This window comes from Mesocricetus auratus, unplaced genomic scaffold, assembly GCF_017639785.1.
Source record: "Mesocricetus auratus isolate SY011 unplaced genomic scaffold, BCM_Maur_2.0 Super-Scaffold_100033, whole genome shotgun sequence".
NCBI lineage: Eukaryota > Metazoa > Chordata > Mammalia > Rodentia > Cricetidae > Mesocricetus > Mesocricetus auratus.
The window spans coordinates 12,812,204-12,827,914 of record NW_024429213.1 but is presented as its reverse complement, the minus strand read 5'-3'; the positions used below and the strand labels follow the sequence as shown (position 1 = coordinate 12,827,914).

Genomic DNA, 15,711 nt, shown 5'->3' with positions numbered 1-15,711 from the left:
ATGTTCTCCTCAGTAGCACAAGGAAGGTTCTCTAAAACAGACCACATGCTGGGACCCAAAACACATCTTTACAAATTCAGAAGGATTAAAATAACACTGTGTATCCTATCTGATCACAATGCAATAAAACTTAAAACTGACAGCAGACATATCTGTAGTAAACACACAATCTCATGGAGATTAAAAAATACATGATTGAATGATGAATGGGTCAAAGAAGAAATCAAAAAAGAAGTCAAATTTTTTTCTGGAGCTACAGGAAAACAAAACGAAACATCTGGGATACATTGAAAGCAGTCTGTGAGGAAAAACCATAGCTCTAAGCGCCTACATGAAAAAATCAGAAAAACAGGCCCACCTCAAAAGAGAGGTGTGGGCTGCAGCCCCTAAGGAACGTCTGATCAGGAGGGCTGGGAGAGCAGCCAGCCTTTTGCCAGTCTGGTGAACCACCCAGGTGAGCCATCATCACTGCCCCCCCCACCTCCTCCACCGCCCCCCTCCCTCCTCCATCCTCCCCCCTCCAGCGCGCCCCCAAGGCCGGCTCCGCCCCCTCTTGGAGTGGGTGGTGTGCTCCTGCGGCTCCTGTCGTGTCGCAGGCACACGCGTCGTTGGCGGAGCTGCAGTGTGGTCTGAGCAAGACTGGCATTGCCCCCACCACCGCGCTGATTGACTGAGCCGCCTGGCCTAGCGACCTGCTCGCTTCCTGCCTCGACTTTGCACGGCTCGGGCCCATCTTTCTCTCGGCTCCGGGGCCAAACTATGTAGCTCGCATCTGGCCACCTGCAGCTGACGCCCACCCGTGTCGTCGTTTGTGCCAGGCGGGCAGAGGCCCAGTCAGCCAGCGGCCTAGGCGGCCACCTGAGCCCGTCTCTTGGGCCTTCTTCTCACGCAGTTCGTGTCTCCCGCCTAGGGGCCGTCTTCATGGGCCACTTTCTGTCCAAGGAGCCTCGCAACCGGCAGAGCCAGAAGAAGCCTCGCTGCTGCAGCTGGTGTCGCCGCAGGCGCCCTCTCATCCGACTGCCGGGACGGAACCCCGCCAAGGCGTCTCCGCAGGCCAAGGCGTCTCCGCAGGCCAAGGCGTCCCCCCCGCAGTCTCCGCAGTCTCCGCAGTCCCCGGCTCCCCGAAACCGGGACTGCTTCTTCCGCGGGCCCTGCATGCTGTGCTTCATCGTGCACAGCCCCGCCGGGCCCGCCCCCGCCGGCCCAGAGGAGGAGCCGCCGCTGTCGCCGCTGCCGCTGCGGGACAGGGCCTTCGCCGCCCCCTTGCCGCACCTGGAGCCGCGCTACGCGGCCCTGGCGGCGGAGGATTGCGCCGCGGCCGCCCGCCGATTCCTGCTGTCATCGGCCGCCGCCGCCGCCGCCTCCTCGGCCTCCTCGCCCGCGACCCGTTGCAAAGAGCTGGGGCTGGCCGCCGCCGCCGCCTGGGAGCAACAGGGCCGCAGCCTCTTCCTGGCCAGCATGGGGCCGTTGAGCTTTCTGGGGCCGCCGGCCGCCGCGCATCTTTTCCAGGCTCTGCCGCAGCAGCCCGAGTACCCCATGCCCCCCGAGATCGTGTGCAAGCGCAGGGGGGTTGGGGTCCCCGACTACATCTTTCCCCGCTGCGGCGGCGGGGGAGGTCCTGTGGGGGGAGGCGGCTCTCTGATGCAGCCGCTGGATGCAGGATGCTGCGACACCCCGGAGCAGCCCCTGACACCGCTCAGCACCAGGCCTGCCTCTCCTGCCTCGGAGTGTGACCTCCTTGAAGCCGCAGGAGACGCCCTCCGTGCTGGAGGCATCGCCCACTGGTCCGCCCAGCCGCAGCCTGACAGCCGTGACGCCGATTCTCAGAAGATCTCTGAAACCCCCTGCGACTACCATCGGGAGCTCCCCGAAGCCCTAGATGTTAACCAGCTGCCGGGGTCCATCGTGCTTGAGGTGGATCTGGATGACTAGGCCCCAGGGATCCTAGTTTTCCCCAACCCCGGCCCCCCCCCCCGCCCTCCCGAGGCTTTCTCCCCCCTTGTGCACGGAGGAGTGGGGTTCCCTTAGCAGCCGGGGAGACTGGGAAGCCACTAGGCCCTGTGCTTAAGGCCTGTTTTGACGTAGAAAAGCTTGGAGTCTGCTGAATGCCTTGTAGTAGATTAGGTCTGTTCCACAATTCGGGATTCATTTATTGCATTAGCGAATCCCGATATAGAAGCTATTAGATTTCTGTGGAATAAATATGTGCACACTTGAGCATTTACATTTGGTGGGTAACAACCTTACATACTGCTGTTTGAACGTTTTCAAACTGTTTTCAGGTTTGATAGCTGCTAATTAGTGCCAATAACTTACAATTAAGCATGTACCATGATCAATCACTGTATCAGAGCTTTATATATATAAATCTCATGGATGCCTCCATTTGATGCTGTGAGACAAGTCCTGTTAATATTTATTGTGTTAAAAAAGAAACTGACATTCCAGTGTTTTGACACAGATGGCTTACACCAGTGAGTCAGGAGGATGAAGAATTTTTGTTTTGTCTTGTGAAACTAGCGTTTTGTCTTGTTTCTCTTGTGAAACTAACAGTCTAGATGGACTTGAAATGGTTGAATGACTGGTTCAAGGCCACGCCCATAAACTAAGGAGCAAATTTGGGTCTTGAACTAGGAAATTTTGGCCACCTTGACTTGAAAACAAAAACCTGTTGCTTATGCTGCTGTGTTTCCTTCGTACATCCTTGCCTTTATGTACAATGAATTACCAGAAGTCAGAAGTCTTTTGTGTTGGGGGTTGGGTGAGTGAAGAAATGAAGTGCCTGGTGGGAATTTTGTGTCACTGTCAATTACTAAGTAAAATTTCCTGCTTTATCAGAGCTAGGGACAAACTGTGATAGTCTATATTAAGTTATTGATTCCCTTTCTCCCTTGTTTTATGTCTTAGTTCCCACATCTTTCCCTGGATATTAGAAAATAAGAACTTGATTTTTCAGTGTGGATGATATTTAAATAAGAGTAGTCCAAATAACCTTCAGGAGAATTTGGCTACTTTCATTGTTACTGAATTAACTGCCAATGAATTGTGAATGTTACTGTCACATCCGTGTATCTTATTTGAGTAGACTTTTAACATGTGTAATTATGTGTTTGGATCTGTTTTACTGTGATACTGATATACTTGTGAACAATACAGCAAAAAACCAGAAAAGTTGCCTGTTTCCTTGTGTAATGATTTAATTATTATGGAGGTATATTTGCTGGAGAAGTAATACTTAGTGTGCTCATGGGATGAATTTTAGGGCAGAGGAAACTTTCTCAAGTCCTTTAAATCAATGGGTGAGATAGACAAATAAAACAGCAACAAAAATATCAAAGATAAATAAAATGGTTTAATGGTACAACTCAAAAAATTGGAAAAATAAAAATAAACCAAGTTCAAAACAGCAAGAAGTAATAAAAACCAGAGCAGCAATCAATAAAATAGAAAACAGTACAAAGAATCAGCAAATCTAAGAGCTGGTGCTCTGAGAAGAGAAAAATCATTGGCAGGCTGGTGGTTCAATTAAACAAAAGAAAGCTAGGACCCAAATTGACAGAATTAGAAATGAGCAGGGAAAATAATCAAACACTAAAGAAATTCATAATATTATAAAGGAATACCTTAAAAACCAGTCATCCATTAAGCTAAAAATCCTAAAAGAAATAGATGAATTCCAGATTTAGCTAAATTAGCAAAATTAAAGCAAGAAGATGACAACAACCTGAACAGATCCATAACAAATGAAACCAAAAGAGTCATGGGAAGCCTTACATATAAAAAAAAGCCCAGGCTCAAGTGAATTCATGGTAGGGTTCTCTCAGGTCTTCAAAGAAGATCTATAAACAATCCCCAAATTTAAATATATATTTATTAATGCCAAATATAAGCAATAAATACATTTAAATAATTTAAATAATTCAAAACAATGATATATAAGTAAATATACATTTTAATTATGTGCACATGCGTGTGTGTGTGTGTGTGTGTGTGTGTGTGTGTGTACACATATGTACATAGAATACTTCCAAACTCTTTTTATGAAGCCAGTATCAATCTAAAATCAAACAGGTAAAGACAAAACCAGAAACAAAAACCACAGGCCAATATAGCTGAGGATTATAAATTAAAAATGCTTAATAAATGTGAATAGAGTACACACACACAGAAAAATGATTATCCACCATGGCCACAATGACTTTATCTCTGGAATTCAAGTCAATAAATGTAATAAACCTCATAAATGGGGATAAAGACAAAATTGCATGATCATCTCAATAGATGGCCATGATAAAAGTCCAGGATGAAGTATAAGTAGAGGGAACATACCTCAATATAATAATAAACTCACAGCTAAGATCACCCTAAACAGAGGAAAAACTTGAAGCAATCTCACTGTCATCGTGTCTGAGAAAGGGCTGTCCACTACTTTTGCTCCTTTTCAATACTGTGGTCAAAGCACTAGGTGGAGTAATAATGCAAGAGAAGGAAATAAAAGGTATACAAATAGGAAGAGAAGCCAGACTGTACCTATTTGCAGATGACATGGTTTACATATGAGATTCAAAAACTCTACCAGAAAACTTCTAGAAACAAATTCATCAATGTGTCAGGATACAGAATCGATTTGCAGAGGGGGTATAGATTTGTGCAAGTTGACTGCAGAATCAACTTCCACAAATCAATAGCTTTTCTATAAACCAACAAAACATACATAGAGATTATGGACACACTCTCACTCATAAATAGCCTCAAAATAAAATGTCTAGGAATCAGTCTAACCAAGGAGATTAAAATACCTTTATAGTGAAAACTTTAAACCTATGAATAAAGAGAGAGAAAGATCCTACAAAATGGAAACACACCCCATGCACGTAGATTGGAAGAATTAATATTGTGAAAATGACAATTTTACCAAAAGCAACTCATAGATTCAATACAATCTCAGTCCAAATCTCCATCCCACTCTTTACAGAAATAAATCATCCTAAAATTCTTATGGAACTACAAAAGATCTATATAGCCAAAACAAACCTGAGCAAAAATAACAATGTTGCAGTTATTACCATACCATTCTAATCCTTCAGATATATTACAGAGCCATAGTACTAAAAACAATATGGTATTGACAGAAAAACAGATGTGAAGACCAAAGGAACAAAATCAAAGACCCAAATATGAGTGCATATAACTTCATCCATTTAATATTTGGTAAAATGCCAAAACAAGCTGGAGAAAAGAAAGCATCTTTAATAAATGGTGTTGGGAAACCTGGGTGCCCACATGCAGGAGAGTGAAATTAGACCTGTAATATCGTATTGCACAGAAACTAACTCCAATGGATCTGAGACCTAAATGTGAAACCCCAACTGAAACTGTTAGAAGAAAATATAGGCAGTAGTACCCTGCATGATATAGATGTAGAACAGGATTTTCTGAATAAGCACACCATTTGCCCAAGGAATAAGGCCACAATGGACAAGTGGGATTTCATGAAAACTAAAAAGTTTCTGTTCAGATAAGGAAACAGTCAATCAGGAAATTCACAAAATGGGAGAGAATTTTTGCAAGTTATATATCTGACTGAGGATTACTATCTAGAATATAAAGAACTAAAACAAGCAGTCAAAAATGTCTCATTCAAGAAATGGGCCTGGGATCGGAACATAATTTTTAAAAGTACCCTATTTTTTAAAATTTCATTTTACTTTCCAATCACAGCTCTCCGTCCCACCCCTTTTTCCTCTCCCTCAGCCCACTATGGGGTTAGGGAGAAACCTGATGCTAGGGAAATTCCCAGAAATCCACAAGGATGACCCACCCCAGCTAAAATAGTGGAGGGTGCATGAACTTACCTCCCCCCCAATCAGATTGAACTACACTAATTGTCACCATAGAGCCTTCATTCAGTGACTGATGGAAGCAGATGCAGAGATCCACAGCCAAGCACTGGGCAGAGCTCCGCAAGTCCAGTCAAAGAGGGGAAGGAGGAATTATATGAGCAAGAGAGGTCAAGATCATGATGGAAAAATCTACAGACACAGTTGAACCAAGCTCATGGAAACTCATGAACTCTGTGCAGCCTCCATGGAACCGAACTAGGCCTTCTCATGAACTCTGTGCAGCCTCCATGGAACCGAACTAGGCCTTCTGCCTGTGGGAGAGTTGTGAAGCTTGGGCTATCTGAGGGGCCCCTGGCAGTAGGACCAGGCTCTATCCCCGGTGCATGAGCTAGCTTGTTGGAGTCCATTCCCTATGAGGGGTTGACATGCTCAATCTTAATGCAGTGGGGAGGGACTTAATGCGCCCCAACTTAATGTGCCAAGCTTTGCTGACTCCTCATGGGAGCCCTTACCTGTTGGGAGGAGTGAGCCTACCTACAACCCCCCCCCATCATACAGGGTTTTCCAGCCACAAGGGGAGAGGTTGCTGCTTCCTTAGGGTGGCCCTGCAGGTGGTAGACACCCATGTGCTGACCTACCCCAGGGCTCCCAGGGAGCACAGTGTAGTCCTTTGTCCAGTGGCTCAGTGCCTGGCCATGGGGAGCTGGACTTAGGGGCCTTACTGAACAGGGATTTGGAGTGTAAGGGGAAGCTATTGAAAGTTTCAAGTTCTGAGCATGGTACTGTACCCCCTCACCACCCTCCCAGAACCTGACAGCAAAAACAAGAAACCTGACAGGCATCACTGCTTCTTAGATGATGCAGGTATTGAGTTGTGTGTGTGTGCAACTGGGGCCACCATGATGATGGTCTCAAAGAATTCAAATACATTCATAGATGATGCCCTGGATGGGCCCCTGGATGCCTGTGACGGTTGTCGCATAGAGCTCTGCCTGTCTTCTGAGTAGTAGGCTTGAGAACCTGGGCTCCCCCACCGGCCACCACTGCCTTGGTGCCTGCTGCTAAACACCATCACCGAATAGGACTCACCAAACTCACAGTGCAGCAGCTTCCACCTCACCCCCACCCCTGCCAGGTAGAACAGGCCCTGCCAGCAGCAGAGAGCTTGACAAACAACCACGGTAGGGGACACCCACAAGACAGCATTAAGTGACCTCTAGAAGTGGTACAGCCACTTTGTCCTTTTATTTTTTCCCTTCTGTCCCACTTTTCCCACATCTCCAGATACAAACTTGGGGTGCAGATGCTTTGTCTCTCCCACAAAGGCATAGTACTGTAGTAGACCAAGAGGCTGGTTCTGGGATTCATTCTGCACTTGACTTTTCTCTGCTTGGCTGAGAAACGTGTCTGGAAAACTCCCTAGGACTGAGGCTGGGGTCAGACTCCAAGATGGACCTCGGTGGATTTGTAAGAATGCCACTGTGTCTCAGTCTGGGAGAGACAATTTTTCTTGGCCCTGAGTGAAGAAGGAAACCGTCAGAGACCTGTGACTGTCACCTGTGGCTACCAGTGTCTGCAGAGCTGGCATTGGTTTAGTCTGGTGGGAGGGTGAGAGCCGATGGACAGGTTGTTGAGGGACTTGATCTGGCAAACTCAGGGTGGGAAGTACACATCTGTGCATTGGGCGAGGGGGCACCTTCTCAACAGGCTTTGGCTGACTTCAGCCTGGTTCAGGTGTAGGAGCTTATATTGTGTTCTTTAAAAACAAATAATAAGGACTAGCTGGAAACAAGAGCTGTGTCAGTGGGCAGGCAGGAATTCTCTTCTGGACAAGGGAATTCTGCGGCTCTCCCCCAGGCTGAGTTTCTAAGAGTCTGGCTATTGTTGGGCTGGGAGGAGAGAATGTGAATAGGCCTGGTAGTGGCAGCCCTGGACATTCTGTGAGCCAGGGCCTGGTTGAGATGTAGCCCCCTTTACCTCTGTCCTTTGTCTATGCTCCCAGGTGACCAGTGGTCACCGCCCATCCTGAACACAGTCTGCAGTCTCTCCCTGTCCTCTGTAAGCAGGTAGACAGCAGAAATTGTGTGGCCTGGGTAAGGCAGCCTTGTAGCGTGGCTCTCACACAGTGTTTTCTCTTGAGTTTGACTAAGTCTGTTGTTTGTTTTAAACTGACCACTTAGAATGAATACCTTGGTTTTCTGTGGTTCTCATGGCTGCCCATCCCCCTAGCCTATTGGAGAGGGATGACTCACTCTCCTGTACAGCCTGTGTAATGACTCTCTTGGGCAGGAGCTGACAGCCATCTAGAGCAGGATCTCGGGGCCTGTTTCCTGTTGTCTGGCTCTAGAGGCCCAGTCGTGCTTTGGTAGGAAAAAGGAGCATAGAAAGAGATGAAAGGAACATTGCCCACCCAGCTTGTTCATGCGAAGAGTTCAGTTCTTTCCCTGCTCTTGAATGATGGCACATAGACCCGGCAATGTTGGTGAGAAAGAAAAAAATCCAGATGTAAACATCCACAAACAAATCCAAGGCTGTGAGATGTATGTGTCTGCATTTGGATGCCACAAACTGAAATCCTTGTCTAACAAAAGTGAAGTCTACACAGTGATGTTGGAATGTGTGTGTGTGTGTGTGTGTGTGTGTGTGTGTGTGTGTTGTATGTATCTCCAAGGCCTGTGTTCCTGTGAAGATACATTGAATGGCTATTATGCTCAAATTAACTACATGTCTGGAGCACATATGGTCCCCTCACTGGAACAAATGTCTGATTATACTTGGATGTGCTCAGCAACCTTGTCACCGGCAGCGCCTGTGTTTGGCAGACACTGCCCTCCAGGGAGAGGCTCCTCACTGATTGCTCATCGCTCCACAGACACTCAGAGGCCTGCATTCTGTTCCCTGCATGCACAAACATATTCTGAATCGATTTCCTTCCCTCTGCTGTGTTCAGACAGAAACTTGATTGAATCTTGAGTGACAGGCTTGAACTAGTTGTGGCCCAGACATCCACCTGCTCAGGATTGCCAGGAATCTCTGGCAGACACTTTAGTGCCCCAAGCATGCACCTCCTCTGCTGAGGTCTAGAGGGTTGGTGTGTGGCCAGAGGGGCCAAGCTGCAGCCTTCACTTGCCTTTTCGGCTACCTTCTAGTTAAATCCCAGACAATGACGTGTGTCACAAGAGACTAAGTGCTGACTAGCTTCAAGGAAGCATCCACTATGATGATCAAGCCACAGTCTGGGCCCTGCTGCTTTATTTAGGCTGCACTGATGCTCAGAGACAGCACAGGAAATATGAGTTAGGGGCCAGGAAGACATGACTGAGTTGCATTTCCAGATAAGTGGGAGGAGGGGGTAGGTAGAGGGCTTGGTGTTATGGTTAGCTTTGCTGCTGCTAACACACTCCTATGTGAGGGACATCAGCGTCCGTCAGTTACTATGCATATGCGTATCTTAAGCAGTAAGACTCTGCTGTTCAGCCTCCCTAGGCAGTCTGGGTGATGAGCACCCTGTGCTGTGATTGTTTTGAAGACAGACTGGCTCTGGCCACCGTGAGATGCTCTAATAAAATCCGTCCCACATGTTGAAAAAAGAAAACAGATTCTTCTCTCATACACTATATCCCGATTACAGTTTCCCCTCCCTCTTATTCCTCCCAGTTCCTTCCCACCTCCTCTCCCATCCAGATCCACTCCCTTTCTGTCTCTCATTAGAAAAGAACAGGCTTCCAAGAGATAATAACCAAACATAACAAAAGAAAATATAATAAGATGAAGTATTTAGTTTCATAGAGGCTGGTAAAGCACGCAAAAGACTTCTGTATACACATGTCAAACCAAACCCCCACATGGAGAGGATAGTTGGGCATGATGACCTGTTGCTAGCCCAGGAGCAATAGGCAGCCGGGAGAAGGAGAGTCACTTTTCTCTGACAGTATAGCCCTGGTATGTCAAACTTCAGTGGAAGGCTACACATCTAAGAATATTTGGGCAGAACAAACTGGTCTTGATGAGCTTTTAAAAATATTTATTTATTTATTTATGGGTATGGGTGTATGACTTTGCCATGGTGCTCGTATGGAGGTCAGAGGACATCTTTCAGGAGTCAGTCCTCTTTTCACCACGTGGGTTCCAGGGATCAGGCCTGGCAGCAAGTATCTTTACCCACTGAGTCATCTTGCTGGTCCTTGATGAGTAGGTTTTAAAGGACACAAAGTAGGATAATTTGTAAAGGGGAGGTGTCTGGGATTAGCTGGGAAGAAGGAAGTGTGATTATCACCAAAAACCATCATGCAAAATTCTCTAAGAAAAAGTAAAAATTGTAAAACTCGGCACAATGACCCTAGCATTGATTCAAGATGTTAGGAATATGTTGAGAGGTGAGACCAGAAGATACCATGGTAGGGGACAAACATGCCATCAGGTAGAACTTACATAGGAAGGAAGGGAAGGGAATGCGGGAAGGGAGGGGGGAGAGAAGAAAAAGATAGAGATAGAGAGTAAAGGGAGAGGGGAGAGACAGAGAGACAGATAGAGATGTTTGCATCCTCAGAGAGATGACAGAGAGAGAGAGAGACAGAGACAGAGACAGAGACAGAGACAGAGAGAGAAAGTGGGGCAGAGTTTGCCTATTAAAGCGACCTTTGCAACTTTGTGCAGATTACATAAGGATATAGCAGCTATAGGACTCTGGGCTGACCAGGGTACTGCCTGAGTGCATCCTGCCAGGTGACAGGTGGCAGGCCAGCATAACGCCTGAATCCTAAACACATCGCACATGATTCAAATAGAAAAGCCAACGTGATGGGGGAAGTCCTGTATATATGTCAATAAAGCACTGTTGGCCAATAGGTGTAGGAGGAAAACAATGCCGCCATTAACCATGTGACTTACTAGAGGCACATATAGATGAGGTAATAAAAGAGCGGTTTACCACACCGCTAACCACACCCACTTTAGGCATGACTAAAGACTTATACGGACGGACGTAAAGACCTATATACATACGTAGGCGGTAAACTACGTCACTTTTGGGCCTGGCTAGGGGGCGTTACAGGGGAAGGTATAAAAGATTGAACAACGGAAGTCTTGGTCTCTTTTTCCAGCTTTTGGCTTCCAGTTTGGTGGCAGAAAACTACTTGGCTCATCTGGGTTCTTGTTTGGTCTCTTGTGAGTAATTTCTACAATAAATACTTAGTTTTACTTTCAGTAAGTGTGCCGTTTATCGTTACAGCATCAAATAGGGAAGGAAGATAGGTGGGACTAAGAGTCCAGGAGGACTCTGGGTAAAAGAAACACAGGGAGTCAAGATGTGACTGCCATAGGGATAAGAAGCCCGGAAATTTCTCCGGTAAGAGACATACTTAGATTAACAATTATGGGATAATTACTTAAGTCAGAGCTAGCCAGTAAGAAACAAGCAAGGCCAACAGCTTCATAATTAATATAGCCTCCTGTGTGTTTATTTGGGACTGATGCTGCTCTGGAACCAGGCTGGCAGGAAGGCTTCTCTTTACATCAACGTATTCCCACATTCAAGCAATTAACAATTAAGTATTAATATACAAAGATGCACACAAAGACATATTTAGGTAAGGATGAAAATGGTACATACAATTAAAGTTACAATAGGTAGGGCTATGGGAAACTAAGCAAGATTTAAAAAATGGAGAGATACATTATTCTGTGGTTAGTACACTAAAGATTGTTAAAATGTAAACTTTCCTCAAAATTATTCACATATCAATGAGAATACTAGCAAGATGTTTGGTGAAACTGAGAAGCTGATTGTACAGTTCATACTGAGATGCAAAACATGCAAAATAAATAGTCAAAGTAACACAAGGCAGAAACACAAGGGTGGAGGATGAGATACAACTTGACTTTTGCTATTCTAATACTTCAGTCATTGATACCAGATGGTCCTGGGACAGATCAACCAGAATGAACACTGGTTGAAGACCAGCCTGGTCTACACAGGAAGTTGCATGCTCCCCAAGGATACATAGAAGAACTCTTATTTTAAACAAATCAAATACAAAGAGAGACAGGTGTGTTTCCTAAATGGAATCCTGTCTACTCAGGAAGTGAAGGCAGGAGGATTATTTGACATCAAAATTTTAGGGCTCTGTGAGTAGCACAATGTTACTGTACCTCTTTAAAGATAAAATAGAGGAGGCTAAAATGGCCAAGAGACACTTAAGAAAGTGCTCAGCATCCTTAGCTATAAGGGAAATGCAAATCAAAACAACTCTGAGATAGCATCTTACTCCTGTCAGAATGGCTAAAATCAAAAACACCGAAGACAATTTATGCTGGACAGGATGTGGAGAGAGGGGAACACTCCTCCACTGCTGGTAGGAGTGCCAACTCGTACACCCACTTTGGAAATCAGTATGGAGATTCCTCAGGAAAATGGGAATCAGTCTACCACAAGACTCTTAGGCATATATCCAAAAGATGCAAATTCATACAACAAGGACATCTGCTCCACTATGTTCATAGCAACATTATTTGTAATAGCCAGAACTTGGAAGCAACCTAGATGCCCCTCAACTGAAGAGTGTATAGAGAAAATGTGGTTCATTTACACAATAGAGTACTACTCAGCAGAAAAAAAATGGAATCTTGAAATTCGCAGGTAAATGGATGGCACTAGAAGAAGCCATCCTGAGTGAGGTAACCCAGTCACAAAAAGACAAACATGGTATATACTCACTCATACATGGATTTTAGACATGGATCAGGATAGTGCCAGTCTGCACTTCCACTGACAGAGAGTCTGGGAAACAGGAAAGAACCTAAGAGAGATATGCATGGTACCCCAGAGAAGAGGAAAGAGATAAGATCTTCTGAACAGATTGGGAACACGGTGAGGGGTGGGGTGGAGTTGGAGCTGAGAAGAAGAGAGGGGAACAAGAGGAAGAGAGAGTAGTTCATAGGGGAACAGGAAGGTTGAGTGGGGGTAGATTAGAGGGAAGAGGGAATCATAGGTTAGAAGACGGATCAGGCACCAGAATGACCTCCAGTGATCTAAAATGATAACACCAATTGGCAAGCTAAGCAATAGTGTAGAGACCACCTCGAATGCCCATTCCTGATAATGAACTTGATGTCAATAACCATCCTGGAGCCTTCATCCAGTGACTGATGGAAGCAGAGGCAAACACCCACAGTTAAACACTGAACTGAACCCATGGAACTCAGTGACAGGGAGAGAGGGCGAAGAGCAAATTGGCAAAGAATGGGCTGGCAAAACCAGCAGAGACAGGTGATCTGAACAGGGGAGAGCTCTTGGACCCCAGATTGACAGCTGGGAGGCCAGCATGGGACTGATCCAGACCCCCCCCGAAATGTGAGAGTCAGTGAGGAGGCCTGGGCAACCTATGGGGCCCTGGGTAGTAGATCAGTGTTTATCCCTGGCATACAAACGGACTTCGTGTGTCCATAAAACAAAGAGGGATGCTCTCTCATCCTGGACTCTTGGGGGAGTGCCTGGACCCTGCCCTGAGTGAAATGACAGACTCTAGATATCCCCTATGTTGAAGGAAGTGGGGATAGGGTGGGAGGAAGAGAGGGAGAGGGAACTGAGATTGACATGTGAAGCAAGCTATTTAAAATTAAAGTAATAAAAAAGCAACTAAAGACAAAGGAATGTAGCTCAGATACAAAGTTCCACATAGGTCAGCAGAAAAAGTTAAATATAAAAATTTATCATTTGAAAATTCCATACATTCACATAACGTATTTTAATAATATCCACCCCTGCTCTCTTCCCTATATCTTTCCATATTGGATAATGACCTTTACACCACTTCCTCTTGTTTATTTTTTAATAGCCTACTGAATCCAAATTGTCCTGCCTATATAGTCATGGGTATATTGTCATCCACTGGAGGATGGGTCCACACCCGTAAAAAAAACTGGCTTTGTCTCTTCTCCAGAAATTATCAGTTGCATTTTTTTTTTGCCAACTAGGGGTGGAGACTTATTGACCCTCTCCCCTACACTAGAATTGACTGACTTGGGCTTGCTTGGGTCTTGTACAGGCAACCACAATTGCTATGAATTCATGGATTCAGTGGCCCTGTTATGTTAGGACAACACCCTTTTGCTCCAGTCTTTCCTCCTCCTCCTCGATATAGGGATTTATAGTCTTTTGTCTCTCCTTTCCTAATTTTCCCTTAGCCTTGGGGTGGGGAAATTGTATGTGATGTCCCATTTGTGGTTTCCCTTTCCACACATACAGTTCTCTGCACTTTGACCAGTTGTGACTTACTGCATTAATTGCTTTTCATGATGGGGTCTGAGAGCTACACTAACTCATGAATAAAGAGATGGGAATTTGCAAGGTAATTTGATACTATGTCAATTTAGCAAAGTAATACTAGTATCTTTATTCCTGAGGCCTGTGAGCTTCCTAGTCTTGCATTCTTGGCCAGATTTACCACACCACACAAGTGATTCTTCCTGTGGAGGCCTTAATTCCAACCAGAAATCTATTGGTTACTTCCATAACATTTGTGGAAGCTTGAGTGTAAATGATCCCCATAATCACATAGGGAGTGGCACTATTAGGAGGTGTAGCTTTTTGCAGTGGGTGTTTCCTTGATGGAGGAAGTGTGTCACTGGTGGGGTGGACTTTGAGGTTTTCTATGCTTAGGATACTGCTCAGTGTCTCAGTCGACTTCGTGTTGCCTACAAGATGTAGGACTGTCAGCTACTACTCCTGCACCATGTTTGCCTGCATGCCACCATGCTCCCTGTCAGGATGATAATGGACTGAACTCTGAACTGTAAGTGAGCCACCCCAATTAAATGTTTTCCTTTCTAAGAGTTGCCATGGTCACGGTGTCTCTTGACAGCAACAGAACATTGACTAAGACAATAACCACCCTCCTGTGCACCTTTGTGCATATCTTGCTATGGTGGTCATTATTGTACCTCACAGGGATTACAGCTGACAAATCATGCACCAACTTGATTTTTCCATGACTAGAGACCAAAGTCAGGTTCAGAAAAAGTGTTTATCCCAAGATCTTGGGGCAACCAAAAGCAACAATTTTAAGAGAGAGAGTTTAATGAAGTGAATGGTGCTGTGAATATCAGCAGGCAACTGAAATTTTTTTGTTCTTTTCGAGACAGGGTTTCTCTGTATTGCTTTAGAGCCTGTCCTGGAACTCACTCTGTAGACCAGGCTGGCCTCAAACTCACAGAGATCTGCCTGCCTCTACTTCCTGAGTGCTGGGACTAAAGGCTTGTGCCACCAATGTCTGGCCTGAAAATTCTTGAATCTCTGCCTCTCATCATATCCAAAAGTAAAGCAGACTCAGAGTCCAATGTAGGGAGAGATCTCATGTACACGAAACACTGACCATGCCCATTTGAACGTGGTCACAGGTACGTGGAGGTAGGAGGGATAAAGGGAAGGAGGAAGGGGCACTCATTCTCTTGGGGCTGCGATCGAGGTCAGAGATGAGCACAGTGCTGACCTCAGTTCTCGGCTTCTCACGTAAGTGACTTCTCTCTAATAAAGTATCATATGACTCCCCTGCCCAGTATCCTTGGTGTGACTCATTTTACATCGTCAGTCCAACATTGTAAAATGTAAGAGTATAGAGCTTTCAGAAATAAATACAGTAAACAAATTTCTCAATCTACGAATAATCAAATGTTACTTAGATCTGACACCAAATGCACAAGCCACAAATCAATAAAGTCTGGGAGTGTAGATCATTGGTAGCAAATTGCCTATCTGGCAAAACACCAGAGTTTGATTCCTAGATTTCCAGAAACAAAACAGAATAAAGAAGAGAAAACCTTAAGAGTTGAGCCAAAGATTTTCGGGTAACAAATATGAACACAATATCGC

At 45.4% G+C, this 15,711-nt stretch overlaps 1 protein-coding gene across 1 annotated transcript; it reads left to right on the top strand.

The window, feature by feature from the left end:
• The first annotated feature begins 5,474 nt into the window (after positions 1 to 5,474).
• Positions 5,475 to 6,982, top strand: LOC101838834 (WW domain binding protein 1 like). The gene is given in 5 exon segments (XM_040733667.1): positions 5,475 to 5,482; positions 6,366 to 6,651; positions 6,653 to 6,715; positions 6,718 to 6,765; positions 6,767 to 6,982. Coding segments are annotated over 5 exon segments (621 nt in total).
• The last annotated feature ends 8,729 nt before the right edge of the window (positions 6,983 to 15,711 follow it).